Source organism: Branchiostoma floridae, chromosome 10, assembly GCF_000003815.2.
Source record: "Branchiostoma floridae strain S238N-H82 chromosome 10, Bfl_VNyyK, whole genome shotgun sequence".
Classification (NCBI taxonomy): Eukaryota; Metazoa; Chordata; class Leptocardii; order Amphioxiformes; family Branchiostomatidae; genus Branchiostoma; species Branchiostoma floridae.
The window spans coordinates 14955108-14971655 of NC_049988.1; the positions used below are offsets into that span (position 1 = coordinate 14955108).

The following is a 16548-nucleotide window of genomic DNA, read 5'->3' on the forward strand; positions in this document are numbered from 1 at the left end:
CGAACCTTTTACCCATGTCTCTTTCCTCCTTCAATTCTTGACTATCATTGAACACCTTACAGAAAATTTCTGCTGATGACGTTGTGCCAGGGATCAGTACGTTCGGTTTCTCCATGTCGGCATCAGCGGACATTGACGGTAACCAGTACCGAGGTACGGGAACATCTCAATATTTCATATGATTAGATTTATATGAAGCAAAGATGTTGTGATGTGAGGATATGGAAAGGTAGACGTATTTATGAACATGGTATGATACATTGGGTTGGTGCATGCCTTTTATTTCTATCCATGTGCTTGTTCAAGTGTTTTGTTATTTTCTTTTCTTTCAGACTTGATCGTTGGTGCCCACGCTTCCGACATGGCCATCGTTCTGAGGTATATTTGAAATCATGATGCCGTTTGGAAAAGGATTGTGTCTATAGTTAAAGCTCGTCAAAGCTTGAAGCAATATATAGAAGCATTTGTGCTTTTATTAGAATAAAACATGGAAATTTGGTTTAACTAAATAATCCACAGTTCTTGTCTGCTCAAAAACATTTGTTTGCACCTTATTCCTTTGACTATGATTGTAGAGTTGCCCTACCCTTTGCTTTGATAAGACAGCTCTCATAGCAAGTTGTATCACTAATTTATCAAGAAGGTAAATCTCCTGTACATAGTACGTATACGGTGATAATGTGAACTGTTTTATTTTCCAGAACAAGGCCAGTCCTGAGAGTTCACAGCACCGTTACGGTGGAGCCGAAGGTCATTGACCTTGAGAACAAGCTCTGCAAATTGCGAGATGGTACAGCGGTGCCATGGTAAATCAGTTTTTTTTTTTAAAAATCGAACTTCATTAATAGGAGTTGATCAACTTGAAATATCCACAACAGTGCCATGGTAAATAATTTTATTTTTATTTTTAATTAAAGAAGATGCCTCAAAGAAATTTGATTACATTGAAATATCTCTTAATTAAGAAGTCATGATTATTTCTTCTTTTTTTTTCAGTTTCAACATCACGGAGTGTTTCCGATATGATGGAATCGCTGTGCCACTGAATATAGGTAAATGAAGACACATTCCATCTTTTTTTAAATGCCTCCACTCCTGATGCGTCGGCAAAATGTTTAGTCTGATTCATTTACATCGCTGTACACTATAGGGTTATACAAGCTGCATATCATTTTCACGTTTTCCATTGTTTTTTTTTTCTTCTTTCTTTCAGAACTGCAGTACGAGACCGTTTTGGACAAGATGAGGTTTTCGAACTCCCGCGCCGATTTCCTGGGTCGCACTGACGTCATCAAGTTGATTCGACTCACGCAGGGAGTGCGCAAGTGCGAAAAATCACAAGCCTACATCCGGGTAATTTTCACACTCCTGAATTTGAAAATTGCTACTTTTACTTAATGGAAAAAAATTAGTGTCAAAGTCTATTTTTGATAGACACTTTATCACTTAGCTGCATCTTTGACTTTTGTGGTAGAGACAAAGGGCACTGGAAGTGAAGGACAATGTCATGTAACAAGAACACGTCTAACGCATTATTCTTTTTTTTTCGCGCATATGCCTGATTTTCGCGAAGTTCATTCAGGTCGTTAGCTAAAGATATTATCTTACTGTCTTGTAAAAAAACAACTATCGATGTCAAGTCGCAAACACAAAGGAAAAGACGGCTCTGGAATGTAAGGATGCCACTGGGAGTAAATGGCATGTTACAACATCCAAAGCACATAAAAGAACCCACCACACTTACCGAAAAGAGTCGGGGACCTTTCCGGTGTGAGTGGATCAAACCAAATCAAACCTTACAGTATACATGTAGGCTACAGAGTCTTCATCATGTTGAAGTTGGTAGCCTCAAACGGAAGAAGAAGAAGAAGATCATATCTAACGCATGATTCTTTCTCTTCGATCCCATAAGCCTGACCTCCGAGACAAGTTAACGCCCATTGAGGTGTCCGTCACGCACAGTCTGGATGACCGGCCTGGCGTCGTGCTTCCTCCCATCCTGGACCATCACGCGCGGCACACTGTTTCTGATCAGGTACGTAGCGCTATCTAGTAATCCACAAACGTACTGCAGTTTACCTTGTTTCCTTTTATGAGCAGTATCAAGAAATGTTTATCTTTGTTGTGTGTCCTATAAATACAAACAACCCAAAAATGGTTCGGAATGGACAGTTGTTGATGTAGTGTCCGTTCGATTGACTTTTTTTTCTAAATTTCAGACAAATATCCTGAAGGAGTGTGGCAGAGATAACATTTGTGACACGGATCTAAGAATAACAGTTTCAAGGTGGGAACCCAAGGGAATTCTTGATATTCTCTAGCAATGTGATATGACACATTTGTGTATCACATCAAAACATCTTTAATATGTATTAATCTGTTTTGCCCATTTGCTACGTGTATCTGAGCATGACACTATTCATGCAAGATGAACAAAAATGTCATTCTGGCACCCTTAGCCCCTTTTTGAAGTACTGTAGCATTACCGGTCGACACTGTCTCCCTGAAAGTAGTATGGTATAGAATAACCAATAGACCCTCGTCGGGGTCAATGAACTCAATTTGCAATTGAGAAACGTTTTCATAGCGTATGCATGATAAGCCTAGGGGTATGGTTAAAAAAAGAAGACTCTATACTAATAGCTTTTCTTTATCTGGCTTTTCATTCTTCTGTTGTTTTCTATCAGTGAGAGAAAAGACATCTTGATCGGGACTCCGTACGACTTCATCATGCACATAGAGGTGTGGAACGCCGGGGAGGGCGCGTACGAAGCCGTTATGACCATGGACGTGCCTGACGAAGTGGACTACATCGGCTTCCACAAGAAGTCTAAGGTATGTATATTTAGCGCTTCCTAGCAGTCCAAAAGTGTATTGCAATAAGAAAATGCTAGTTTTGCGTTGTCCTGTTTGCTCTGTTTTCCTGTGCCACTTTTGCCGAATCAGAATATCTTATTGGCCTAAAGTGTACATATGAAATGTGTAAAGGTAAGTAAAGGCCTTTAAATTTTCAAGGTAGTAGTTGGTTGTACGTTCTCCACTGTGTCTAAGGCATGGCATTGGGAAGAGGAACTCATTCCCCTCATTCCACTGATTTGTACCTCTTAACCGAATTCAGGTACCCATTTTTACCCTTTTGGTAGAGTCAGAAAAGTCAAGCCCTTTCCAAGGGTAAAAGATCACAAAACATATCCGTAAACATTATCTCTTGTATGGATGTGTTAACTACATATTTTGCCCTTTTTTTTCAGGACGCTCAGGTCTCCTGCACCAACGACTTCGGGGCCGTGAAATGTGAACTGGGGAACCCCATGGAAGCGAACGAGACGGTTAGGCAAATATGAATGAGCTCCGAGTTTTTTAATGTCGATGTTTCACTACTACGTACTGGTATACTTTGGCTTGTCAACCACCTTCTGAATTATGACATTTTATATAAGACATATTGTTAGTAGATCAACTTGATACACTGCTTGGCACTCAAAAAAAGCAACTGTGTATATTTTACAATCGGGTAACCATTGCAATATGTACGTAGTAAGCGGATGCACTAGATATGCGAATTTTGTGGTTAGTTTCTTGAAGCACACAAAATAGATTTGATGAATTGAATGTTTCTTTCCACTGACAGATCGGTATATTTCTGAGACTGTCCGTTTCTCGCCTGAGTGGCATGAATGATTCGATATCGTTCGTCGTTCAAGCAAACAGGTGAGTTTAAAACTTCTTGTATAAATAGAAAATTAAACTTAACTAGGATACTTAATATGTTTATAATAGGTAGATAATGAATGTAATGTACTTTGCTGTATGGCATTTTTGTTGGAAGCAGCCGCCAAATTATCTGAAGCGTGTTGTGTCTGTGCAAGGAGGTTTTTGAACCTCCTTGGTCTGTGCATTTAAGTTGTTGAAAGGCTATCATTTGTTGGCTACTATTTTATAGTAATTGCTCTACGCTTCGAATTCTGTTGTTTTCTTGATTTTTTTCTCTTTTACTTCTGCAGTTCCAACGTAGAAGACCAATTCTCCAACTTTGACAACGAGGCTATTCTGACGTTACCCGTTCGTGCCTACGCTAATGTCGGACTCCGTGGGTATGCGTTTATATTATACTATCATTGGTTATGTGTGTACTTTGATATGTCAACGTGTCGTGATTAATGTACTGGTGTGTCTGTTTTTTGTTTGTGTGCGTGTGTCTGTGAGTGCCTCTCTCTCACTCTGTGTGTGTGTGTGTGTGTCACTGTGTTTGTCTGTGTGTGTTTGTGTGTGTCTCTTTCAGTCTGTTAAGTGTGTGTGCGTGTGTGCGTGCGTGTGTGTGCTGACTGTGTGTGCGTGTGTCTGTGTGTGCGTGTGTGTGTAATTACGTTATTGGGCGTATCATTTTCTTGACGTAAATTTGAGGTAGCGATAATATATCGGTTGTTTACAGGGTTTCCATCCCCGAACAAGTCATTGTGAAAATGAAGACGGAAAAACAGACCGACACAAATGGCGAGAGCGGCCCAGTAACGGTGCCCCCTCCTTCTCAACCTGAGTTCAGGCATATTTATGAGGTAAAACAGTTATCAAACATGTTTGTGTGTTTTATGTACACACAACTTACATTGGATTTACGAAATACTAAGATGAATGCATCTAATTTCAAATTATCTTTTGGCATTTCTATGTTATGATTACACGTATTTTTAGGTCTACATTCAATTTGACATTCTATTAAACACAATAAAAGTTCTCATATATTATTAAACTATTAACTGCTGTATAAAATCATATGTTTGGCATTGTTCAGATTTTAAGTACAGGTCCCAGCACAATAGGAAAGTCGGAGCTCAAAGTGTATTTCCCGATGAAAACGGTAGAGGGCGATAATTTCATCTCCCTGGGGAACATCACTGTGGAAGGAGATGGGCAGTGTCTAGTTACCCGGATGTTGGGGCTGTCAGAATTTAACATAACGACAGTTCAGGTAGGTTTAACATATCTGAACGTTCATAGGCAGAAGACTTGCTCCCGTAAAGTAAACTTAAGGATTTGAGTTTAGTTAATACAATATTCTTCAAACAATGACGTGTTTTAAGAGAGACATACCAGATTTTCGATGTCTTGCAGCACGTCTTGGACATCTTGTTCACGGAGTGACCTAGTCTCACGAGAGAGCATGAGATTTGCGTAGATCATCTGCCCCCTCCCCGCCTCTTTGAGTCTCTTTTCAAAATTAGAGATATCAAACGTTAGTCGATTAAAGAAACCTCACAGAATCTTCTGTTTAATGTGGTTCACATTCTTTCCTCAGGTTGGGCAGCTTTCGGCCACAGCGCCACCTATCGACGTAGACAAGCAATGGCAGGAGCTCCAGACGAGAAAACGTCGCCAAGTCTCCAAAGCTGCTGTTCGAGAGCAGCTGGTGAGACTCTTACTTCATTGCTGATCCTGAGATCAGCCTTTAAGAAATCCATAGATTTGTAGAATATTGACCGACTTGGATTCACCACAGAACACTTGTTCTTTTATAAGTACATGTACGAGTAATATTACTATTATAGTATGTATATACAGAAAAGTCTTCTTTGGACCGCAAATTGTCCTAATTAGCTTTTTTATTAGCCACGGTTGATAGACTGCATTGATGGATTTTGGGCATACGTATAGCAAGAAATCGAAGACAGGAAATGAGATAACCTTTCCTAGGACCTTCCTGGGACCTTTGACCTCACTTCCTGCCAGTGTCCCTGACGTGCGTGATGTAATATAGCTCTAATTCGACCTACACTTCCTGTTGGTCTGCGGTGACAGCTTTTTCCCGTCACTGCTGTATTCACGTACCTACGGACACAACGAAAACAAAACCTCGTTGATAATATTCTCCATGGCATGTAGAATAAGTTTGGACTCTCGCGATAACTTTTTTTTATGTTTTGATGTTCCAACTTACAGGACTGCACCACGGCCAGGTGCATGCTGATCACGTGTATATTCGGTCCGCTGAAGAGGAACAGCATCGCGATCGTGCGACTCAACTCTTTCTTACGTCTCAGCAGTCATGTAAGAAACTTCATTTCTTTGCCTCCTAGGCTTTTAGGCGACATGATGGGCCAACTCCTTCGCATTTTCGTTAGCTCATGTCCCTTGACCTTGATTCTACTCTTGTGAGTCCCGGATGCTGTGACCCTTTTAATTTTTTTTCCTTTTCTTGCTAGTTCAAGTCTTAGATCATCAAGAACATACTCATGAAAATAAAACGCTATCCTTTCTTACAACCTTCTTTCAAGTAATGTATAAGCAGACATACTCGGGGCAAGGCACTGTATCCAAAGGGCCGGGATACTGTTTTACTCCAAGATTGATCTCTTTTTAGAGTTACTGACTGTACTTTCAAGTCCTTCCAATGGATATAGACATTTGCACTTCAAATTTAAAGTGCAGGTTACAACCCACATGAATCACAATATGTTTCACATCTCCTTTCGTGGCCTTGAAAAGTTTTCAGTGATACAGTTTGTATTCCACGTCTTTCTTCTTTAACCTTTTAGTCTTCAACGGTAAGCCAGAGGTCACACCCACGCCTTTGTTGCACATTTCTTTCCACTGGCCTTGAAAGTTCCCAAGTGCGGTATATCTCAAAGTCTTCTTGAGACTTCAGCGAGCACTATGCTCAATACAGGTCTTTTATGCACTTATGCCATGTTGATTTGATTATATGGATAACATCCTCTGGGAACCACGAGCGCACAGATAAAGATTGGCTCAAAAGTTGTCTTCATTATAAAAATCTAAGTGGTCACGCATGTTGAACAGAGTGCCGTACATCAACCAAAATATTCGTTACTTTTGTTCAATCACTTCTTCTTGTTTGACTTGGAATTGATCTTAATATCCTATTACATAAGTACAGTAGAAGCCGCTTAATTGCACGGCATATTTGCCAGTGAATTTGGTGCAATTATTCGGCTGGTGCAATAATGCGAAGTTATCTAGCTGGACCGCACCGGTTTGGGATTTTGGGATTCCGTGCAGTTAACAGAAGTGTGCGTTAATCCGATGTGCAATTAACTGGCTTCCACTGTATACATATTTCGATTTTTTTAAAAGCTGCAGCACATTTTTTCATTTTGCATCTCCTTTGTTACGACTTACAGTATGGTTCAAAACTTCTTTTTTGAAATGTCCGAAAATTGATGCAACCGGCACTTACATTGAAGGTAGGGTCAAGAGAGGGCATCAACTAACGAAGATATATGTGAGGTCGTCAACAGTATGCCTTATACCCGCCTCACATTATATACGATCTTCGGACGTACTTCGCAATCGCAGGAAGGTCGGCTGATTTTAAGATCTTAAGATGGTCTTGCGTATTTTTCGCCCAAAATCTGTCCCCCTCACATATAAGTGAGCCTCGTGCGATCGACGGTGAATAAATCTATGATAATGAACCTCCCATGACCTCTTGCACGCGGACAAGGGAACACAAAACGTTCCTCAAAAAAGGCAAGAGATCAATAAATCTTGGTTATTTTGTTGTCGGAATCTTTTTAACCAATGAATGGAATGCGCGGGCTAATAGAAATGACACAAGAAAGGAAAGTTTGTCACAAAGCCAGCCTACATACTGCCACAGGGGCCACAATGTTAGAATTACCCTCACATTCCCAGAAATTCAATATTTGTAAACAATCGGAAGTCGGGTGAACGTCGCCGGAACGTCGCCCGACTAACGGGCGTTCGGCATCCGATTTGCGTTTGATGATTGATAACTATGTCTGTGCTCGCCTATCGGTCTTCATTCGTTGGATTGACGCAAGACTATTGACCGATAACCTTGCGAGGTACGCACGATTTGCACGCACGATCTGCGACTCGGTATCGAGCTCTGCGATCTCGGAGTTCTCCTGCGACTTGTCGCTTATGTTAAGAACATGCTTCGCTGCACCGCGACCGTCGTAAGACTCCTGAAAATTGCCGGCGATCCCTAAAAATCGCAAGATGATCGTGAGAACACCGGACGTCTTACTCACGAAAATGTCATTTAGAGCTCGTAAACTAGTCTTCCGATCGAATCGCACCTAATGTGAGGCGGGTATAAGGGCGCGGTCACATAGGTCGTGCGATCGTCGTACGATTTTGATGCCAGAGGATTTTCAAGCAGGATGTGACAGAAGCAACCATCAACATGTCTCCAAAACAGCACTTTGTGCGCCAAGACAGCTGAAATTTGCAGGAGACGTACATTTGTATCCTCCAAAATGCCCGAAGTTAACGATCGTACGACGATCGCACGACCTATGTGACCCCGCCCTTAACACCACAAAAATACTTGGTTAAAAGTTAAAAAGTTAATCCCTTCCCGCGCCTGTTGGCGCATAGGGCGGTGCCCATCTCTGTTTCCTTAGCCCTGGGCCACACAGCGCAATCACTACAGCAGGGGGCTAGTCCACTGGTAGTGGTGTGTGTTCAACTTCCATACTCTTTCCCGAATGCTTAAAAAATAATTGATGCATATCTTTTATTCATGGTTTCATGGACAAATGTATTTAAGGCGTCAAACAAAGTTCTTGCCCATTATACACTACATATTACACCTCTTTGAGTTACTTTGTGTATCTAGGCAGGCCCTTGGCATTCTCGCATTTTCGTTAGTTCATGCCCTCTCAGTTGGCCCTACCATCAATGCAAGTGCCGAATGCAATGGCCTCTCTCACCTTTATCGTTTCTTTCGAGTAGCCTTAAAAGTGAAAAACATAATGCAGCACACTCCCTCCCTTTTTGCGGTCAAGACCTACCGGTGGGCAAGGGCCTGGAACAAGTTGGACACTGCCTTCACCCTTGTGGTACTGACATACTGTAAATGCATTTAAGTTCGCGGGGATTTAATTTCGCGGTATCGGGGAAAAAGGACTTTTTGTGGTGGTTTTAATTTCGCGGTAGCACCATGCACTGTAGTATCTTATTGCCCTGGGAAAATTTTCGCGGTATCTTTAAATTTGCGGTGAAATGGCCAACGCGAAAACTGCGAACATAAATCCACCGCGAACATTTCTGCATTTACAGTAATTGCTCCCGGGTAGATCTGCTATTAGATTATTTTCAAGTTCTTTGATGGAATATATTCATTTGCACTTCAAAGTTAGATTGCAGGCCGCGACCATGATAATGTTTTACATGTGTTTTCTTGGCCGTGAACAGGTTTAAACGAGTCCTTTGCATCCCACGTCTACGCTTTTTTTACATATTTTTTTCCATGGCCATATACGATTAACGACAGAATATCGGACAGGAAATATGCGGCACTGGTAGTGATTTTGTGTGTTTTTATATGTTTATTTTTGTCCAGGATGTACATAAGAAAATCATCGAGAGAGACATCGTGTCTACCGGTGTGTTTGAAGTCCTGGAGATGCCGTACCACATCCAGCCGGTGTCCATGCCGATGTCACTCGCACAGGTAAACAAATACACCTTCAAATAAGCTCACGGGAAAACATTTCTTGAACTTACACGCTGTTCACCAAAGTGACACGTTCCATTTACAAATCGTATTCATCAATTCATGGCGAGTGAATTGTCGAACACATTCGCCTTCCATGTCAACTCATATCAATGCAGACATGAACCACATACAGATTAGTAGTTTCTGTCGTTACTTGTTAGAAAAACATAATGCTTGAAGTCAAATGTTGTTTAACAGAATGACTATATCCATTAACACACCACTGAAGACATTGAATCGGTAAATAACATTCAGTGTCCATGTCAACTCATGTCAATGGGGACGCAAACATATTTAGAATGGTGGCCGTTTTTGTGGTCAGCAAAGCATGACTGGTAGGCGTATTGCTTGAACTCAAAAGCTGTTATCATATCAGGCTGACTCGTTCCATTGACACACCGTTGGCGAGTATTGAAATCGGTAAATGGAATTCACTCTCCATGTTACTTTATACCAATGTAAGGGTGAGCCATAGTCAGAAAGATTATATTTCTCGTGGTAGACGCATTTACTTTACTCAAACGCTGTCAATTAGAATGATACGTTCCATCCACATGCGGCTAATGCTGGGTGAAAGTGCAAGTAACAATGTCACCGCATGTCAGTGTAGACGTCCACAACGGTTGTCGAAAACAATTATGACTCTTTCAATGAATGAATGAAGACCTTGATGATACATACTAGGTTAAGTACACGTCAAACAAAAGATGCAATATCAACCAACGCAAGAATCGTATGCTACGAGTAATAAGGCTCCCTTTCCACTAGACGGCGATCGCGCTGCGTTTTCACTGCGACCGTACCTTCGCTTTTACACTGGGTATACCATACAAAACGTAAAGGTGTGAATGAAAAGACATCAAAACACTCAAAGTGTAGAAAGATTCGTTTCTTTTCTATACAATTCGTTGAGCGATCTGTCGAATTTTAGGTCACAGAGAGAGCGCGGTGAGAGCACCGTCTTGGCGGAAAGGGGGTATAAGTGAATTCGACTTCTTCTCGCTTCTTTGTGAAACTGAGACTTAGTGTAAAATGTGCTTCCGTGACGAGACAATCCTCCTGTTGTACAGATCGTGACACCCATCAACCCAGAGAAGCCGACTGCAGCGAAGAGGTCGGTACAGACGTGGGTAGTGGTGCTGTCTGTAATGAGTGGGCTATTACTGCTGGTTCTAGCAGTTCTACTGTTGTGGAAGGTACGGATTAGTCACAATGTCGATCTAAATTTACTTCGGCATAAGTTCATGGATGACGGCAATCAGCATGGGTTCATGTTGGGTGACGGAAATCGGCATGGGTTCGTGTTGGGTGAAGTAGGACTTGTATAAAAACTTGATACTGTACGTTGGGTAAACTACATCTGATATTAGCTCATATGATGTGTGAAATTTTGTATAAAAACTCCGTCTTGTCCTTTCTTACACCCTTTGACAACACTTGAAGTATATGTCACTAACATAACATACCATGCCCTATTGTAATATGACTTATTGTGATCTTGAGGAATCAAACTAACTAAGTTCTCCAACTAAAAGAATGACTACTTGGAATTCTCGACCTAGCTTCCCCAGTCTTCGTCAGCAGAACTATTACTGTACTTCACATACAATGAATGAAAGAAAGAGAGAAAGAAAGAACGAAAGAAAGAAAGAAAAAGAAAGAAAGAAACAATAAATGAAGGAACGAGCGAGATGTCTGTTTTCTGTTGTAGGCTGGTTTCTTCAAACGAAAGTACAAGCAGCTCATGGACTACAATGGCTACTTGGATCCGGACGACGACGACGATGAAAATGACGTCATTGCCTTTTGCAAAGAACGCTGGGAACAGCTGGTGTCCGGTTTCATGTCTTGTTGGGACTGGATGGACAGAAGGGTGACCAATCTAAGGGACCGTTACTACTGATCACGTGACTATTGGGCATTGCGATTGGTCTAAACTGAACGGTCTAAATGCTAAGTGTTTTGGTGGGATGACAGTTGAGTAAAGTTAGCAGCCAGTTCGGAACGTAGACATTCCTTATCAGTTATCAGCCTTGAGAAAATTCTGCAATATTTTTACATCATATCGCAAGGCTAATCGTCTAAGGCTCTACGTTATGGCCTTTCTTTGTTTCTTCCAAGGCTATGTTATATAACATGGTGGATTATGGCTAGAGCTAGACAAATAGTTTGATATTATCTTATCTCGTGGGTAATTTTGTGAAACATTTCATGAGACATTAGAAGGCTACAAGAAGAATGTGTGTTGAAAGGTCTGTGATTAGCAGTTTTCTTTAAATGTCAGCTATATATCGTATTGCCATGTTGAATCTTAGAATTGCCTTTTCGTTAGCTTTACCTTTGGAAACATTATCACTCGAGATTTTAAAGTGCTGCCGAGAACGATTGTTGTTGCATTTACAACGTAGTTTCAAAACTTTAGATTTCAAGTTTGTAGATGAAACAAAATACGTTACATTTCAACTAGCTTTACATACTGTTAGATGTATTGGCTTACAAAATAAACCATTTCTCACGTGGTTTACAGATGCATTGTAATGACGAGTATGTAAATCCATCTGCATGATGAGCATATTCGATATTTACTTTGCATACAAACATTTGTGCGATGTGCTTTGAATGTATCTTTTAATATCTCTATTTGATAGGAACATCTGTGTTTGACTCTTTGCTATCGCGATACTTTGAGATATTTTGTCAATGAAATTGAATTTTTAGGAACTTTCTGACTGAAATGTCAGATACTTGCTGAGTCTGATTGTGTACTAGATGCCTGCTGGTTCAGGAAATAGTGGGGACAGCAGAACAGAGTCCTTGAACTTGCTTGAAAGTTGCTACAGGTGGTATCTCGCTGCGCTTGGGGCACCGGTGCGGCACTGTAGGGTTCGTTCATCGCGGCACTGTTGTATTATTTTATCCGATTTATTCATAATGTAGATATTGCGTAATACGTAAAACTACATATGACTTAGAAGACAACAAAATACGCAAAATGTAAGAAAATTCGTCCTTATCTCTGCAATTCGTTGAGTAATCTTTCGAACCCCGCAGTGCCGCACTGGTGCCCCAAGTGCAGTGAGATACCACTTTAATTCAGTAGGCTTTGATATTGTTGCTATGGATTTTTTAATGTTTGTTGCGATAATTCCTATCCTGATCCTAAAATTAAAAATGTATTCAAACTGTTTTGAATATTCTGATGTTGCGTATGATCTTTACAGGTTTGTAGTACACAAGTATACGTATGTAGGGTGGTTGAAGCACAGGGCATTTTATCTTTTGACGCCCATGGCACTGTCTCATATCATACTAATAGATGCAGTTTTCTTCTCATAATGTTGTAAGATGTGCGCATTATTACAAAATGATAAAATATGACCTTCGGCGACGCTTTGGGCGTTTAATTTTGGCGCGGAATTTTGGAGCATTAGAAAAAAATGCCTTGGCAATTTTACGATTCGTCGAGTCTTTCTGATCGTATCGGGTGTGAAGAGACGCTAACCTCCAATATCCACTACGTGTTAGAGACGTGGAATGTTCTTCGTATGCGTGTTCAGTGAATAGGACCTGTCATATCAATCCTAGGAAACGCAATATCCAGCTAATATCCAGTTACACATAAACTGTAGCAAGCCCTTTTCCAGAGGGTAACGACACCAGTCAATGTCAAGGCAACTGTGAGATTCGTGAGTTTTTTTCTTTACATTGTGGGCGATTCGTGTCTTATGTGGGCGTGTTTTTAATGGCTCTACAGTAATTGTAACAGGAAATGCACCGATATACCATCCATTTAAGGTGGGAAACATTTTGCACATAGCATGACAAATGCCAACAGCTTCAATAGTCTCGTCGGTAAACACTTTTAATGTTTACGACTGTCCAAATGGAATTTCTGAACGACATAAAAACACGTTGTTGACATTTTATGCCAATTCTCAGTTAGGGTATGACACTTATGAAATATTACTGCTATTAGAGATAGACATTTCGAGTCCTCCTGCAGCTAGATACCGAATATCTGTCAAATGTACCTGTCAGTGGGAACAGAATTCGTGGCTTGTGGTGTAACTCGCGTTAGGCTCGGAATCTAGAGGTCAGGAGTTCGATACCCGCCGTGCCCCGACGTTGTGCCCTTGGGAAAGGCCCTTTACACTAACACTACCTTCCTCACTTCACCCAGGTGTAAAAATGGGTACCTAACTTAGGTCGGGAAGGTAAAAAAAAGACTACCTTTACCTTCTGTCCCTTGTGTAGTTGGCCTGTTTGAAATAAAAGGAATCTGATAAACTGGCCATGATAGACGCCATCTTAATGACCGAAAACATTGCTTGCTATGTACGTACGTAATTATTATTATTTTTCTATTTGCTTTTGGACAGACAAGGACAATGTGGCACTGCATTCAAGTTAGTAGCTTAATATTAACAGTACCACATACACAATAGAGACAGAAGGTAAAAATAGTCTTTTCTTTTATCTCCCCTACCTAAGTTATTAACTTGAGTGAGTGCAGTGCCACATTGTCCTCGTCTGTCCAATAGCAAATAGAAAAAAATCTACTTATCATCTAATATGCTATTGTAACATATCGTGTAAAAGAGTACGTACAACATCGTTGCAGTCTGCATATTTTATTGAATATCAAATATCATTTTTCTTACTTACAAGAATCACAATTATCTGACTAATCAATCCTACTAGTGTTACTTTCTACGATTTGACAAGAAATACGTAACCGACTACATGGATTATGATATACTGTCATGAGATTTCATGAAGTATTGTAGAGTACGCCATTCAAAGTTTCAAACTGAAATTGCAAGTTGATCCAAACTGTGTTAGTCCATACATCTTATATTTCTTGTAGTATGGCATTTAAGATCTTTTCTTGTGCAATCTTTCTTGACTATTGAGCACAATAATGCTATTTTCCGTTTTACTCCCCCTGTTGCTCCACAATCCTTCACGGTATACCTATAATGCTACTACATTGAGAAACTACTTTACAATACACTAAAATACATATTTTTCTTTTGTGTCATTGTCAACAAATTTGACTATCCACATTCCACACCCAGGCACTGCATGGTACTCGTGACACAGACGCTTAAGACTATTAGACTATAAAAACTGCCACCAACTCTAAAATATGCAACTTACACAATGTACCTTAACGTGCATCAGACTATAAAACTGCTACCGACATCTAAAATACACATGTATCTGTTGAACTTACATACAATGTAGCATCAGAGCAGATACTGTATCAATTGTTAAGCAGGGCATTGTTGTAAACGTCACCAAAAATGTTCTTACCTAAGTTTTATTCGTCGCTATAGATATCTATCACGATTCTTCAAAACAAATGCAAAGCTGTACCTTTTTGCCACAAGTACGGTATTACAAACAGGAGTATCGTCGAGCACAATGCTTTTTAACTACTATCGTTCTCATGTCGCTTATACATAACGATACACCATACTACAAACTCTGATTTTAGCCATGCGGGAAAAATCTATGCATTAAAGAGCATATTACACGTCAATCACTACTCTTGGAACGTCACAAAAATATCGGCACGTATTACGTGACATATGTTAACAATAATACAATCCCCTCATATAGTGTATATGTTGATTAATTAGAAACTTATTATGCCTCCAACTTCCCTTGTCGACTATGAAATCTAATAGCTATAGATCTGATCATCGTTTACGACATTAATTTCTTGTTTTCTTCTTACAAAGTTACTCGCTTAAAATAGCATGACTCGGTACATCTGCTCCATACTTTTACATAATATTATCTCACAAATCCTTCTTGTTGCCTATACTATAGAAATGGTAATATCTAATTTATTTTAGAAAAATCGTTTTTCTCTCAGCTTGGCGTATCAGCTAGCTTGATATGTCAAGCTCACACTGGAAACCCGCCTTGTGATGTCGTCAAAAGTGAGCCATAAGTGAAAATCTGTTCCCTAAAACGTCAACAACGGTAGCCTGGAGTCCAGCCTTGTTCCGCTCCCGAGGGTCGCTACTTGTTGGGGAGTAGCGACCTTCGGGAGCGGAACCGGAACAAAGCTAACAAGGCTGGACTCCAGGCTACAACAACGGACCAACAGATCTTCTTGTTGGTGGGAAGGAAGTATGAAAGTGAACTTGCTACCTTTCCGCTGGCACTTTGTGGCAAGTTCTGGAAAATAGTTTTCGCTACCCTACTTACAGCTTCTCAAGGACGTGATGGTGTATATATAGACTAACTAAGCAACTGGGAAGACACTTACTGGTAACCTTGACTTTGTACACGTGGGGTCAACCATGGTCAACCGTCTTTAGATTCATGGCACGAAGAAGTATAACGGAAATTGGTCTGCTCATCATGACTGTGGTAGAACATTAAGGCTGCCAATAAACCACGATAGTACTTTTGGCACCTGGTCTCGAGCCAAAGTTTGCTCCTGCCAAATATTTTCCACAACGCTGTCTTTAGAAAGTTCATTCGCACACGAGGGGAAAGAAGCACGTCAAATTCCACGCATGAGCAAAACCCAACGGAGCAAAATTCTGGCGAAGCTAAAATTTGGCGGAGCAGAGATTTGGCTCTCCACCAGCTCCTCCCTGCCAGTCGCAAATCTGGCTCACTGGGGAGGGTTTTGAATAAGACTACCGGTACCGCTGATCACATTATGCAAGGTCGTTGAAGAAGGTTATTTGATGCGCCATAATATTTACATTGTACATATCCAGTTGCTTTGTGACTACTATTTGGGGCAACTGCAAGGTCATTCATAGACGCCAGTAGTGATGAGTGCTTCACTTCGGCTCACAGATTCTTATTTCGAAGAATGTCTTACAACTTAACAGGTCATGCCAACAATGCCAATCGTCGTTGATATCTACAACATATACAATATAGTTTATCACCTTTCAGTGTTATCATGTCTACCATCTATACACTTGGCGTTTCCGAGCAGACATGTTAGGCACTCTTCCCGGTAACACAACTGGCAAACAAAGTTGAACTTATCTTTTAGTACCTAAAATGGCCAATAAAACCCATTA

At 40.6% G+C, this 16548-nt stretch overlaps 2 protein-coding genes across 2 annotated transcripts in view; both read left to right on the forward strand.

Annotated features, from left to right (window-relative positions):
• The window catches only part of LOC118424834 (integrin alpha-8-like), an 8052-nt gene extending 1892 nt beyond the window's left edge, over nt 1–6160 (forward strand). The window contains exons 5-19 of the mRNA XM_035833634.1: nt 63–153; nt 333–378; nt 702–806; nt 997–1052; nt 1214–1353; nt 1913–2035; nt 2220–2287; nt 2688–2835; nt 3252–3329; nt 3632–3711; nt 4005–4094; nt 4433–4556; nt 4793–4969; nt 5297–5407; nt 5938–6160. Of these exons, the coding sequence (XP_035689527.1) occupies nt 63–153; nt 333–378; nt 702–806; nt 997–1052; nt 1214–1353; nt 1913–2035; nt 2220–2287; nt 2688–2835; nt 3252–3329; nt 3632–3711; nt 4005–4094; nt 4433–4556; nt 4793–4969; nt 5297–5407; nt 5938–6153 (1653 nt within the window). The 3' untranslated portion in view covers nt 6154–6160. The remainder of the gene's footprint in view (nt 1–62; nt 154–332; nt 379–701; nt 807–996; nt 1053–1213; nt 1354–1912; nt 2036–2219; nt 2288–2687; nt 2836–3251; nt 3330–3631; nt 3712–4004; nt 4095–4432; nt 4557–4792; nt 4970–5296; nt 5408–5937) is intronic.
• A 2581-nt stretch (nt 6161–8741) lies between these two features.
• LOC118424943 (integrin alpha-IIb-like) lies at nt 8742–12681 on the forward strand. The gene is made up of 4 exons (XM_035833749.1): nt 8742–8828; nt 9332–9442; nt 10558–10683; nt 11199–12681. The coding sequence occupies exons 1-4, from the start codon at nt 8742–8744 to the stop codon at nt 11388–11390; spliced, it is 516 nt and encodes a 171-aa protein (XP_035689642.1). The 3' UTR covers nt 11391–12681.
• Nucleotides 12682–16548: the final 3867 nt, after the last annotated feature.

Bases quoted from the DNA above. Each gene is read 5' to 3' on its own strand.
- LOC118424943 (XM_035833749.1), top strand. From the start codon at position 8,742: ATGCAGCACACTCCCTCCCTTTTTGCGGTCAAGACCTACCGGTGGGCA. The intron at 9,443-10,557 runs GTAAACAAATAC...CCTGTTGTACAG, and splicing joins TGCCGATGTCACTCGCACAG to ATCGTGACACCCATCAACCC. The intron at 10,684-11,198 runs GTACGGATTAGT...TTTCTGTTGTAG, and splicing joins CAGTTCTACTGTTGTGGAAG to GCTGGTTTCTTCAAACGAAA.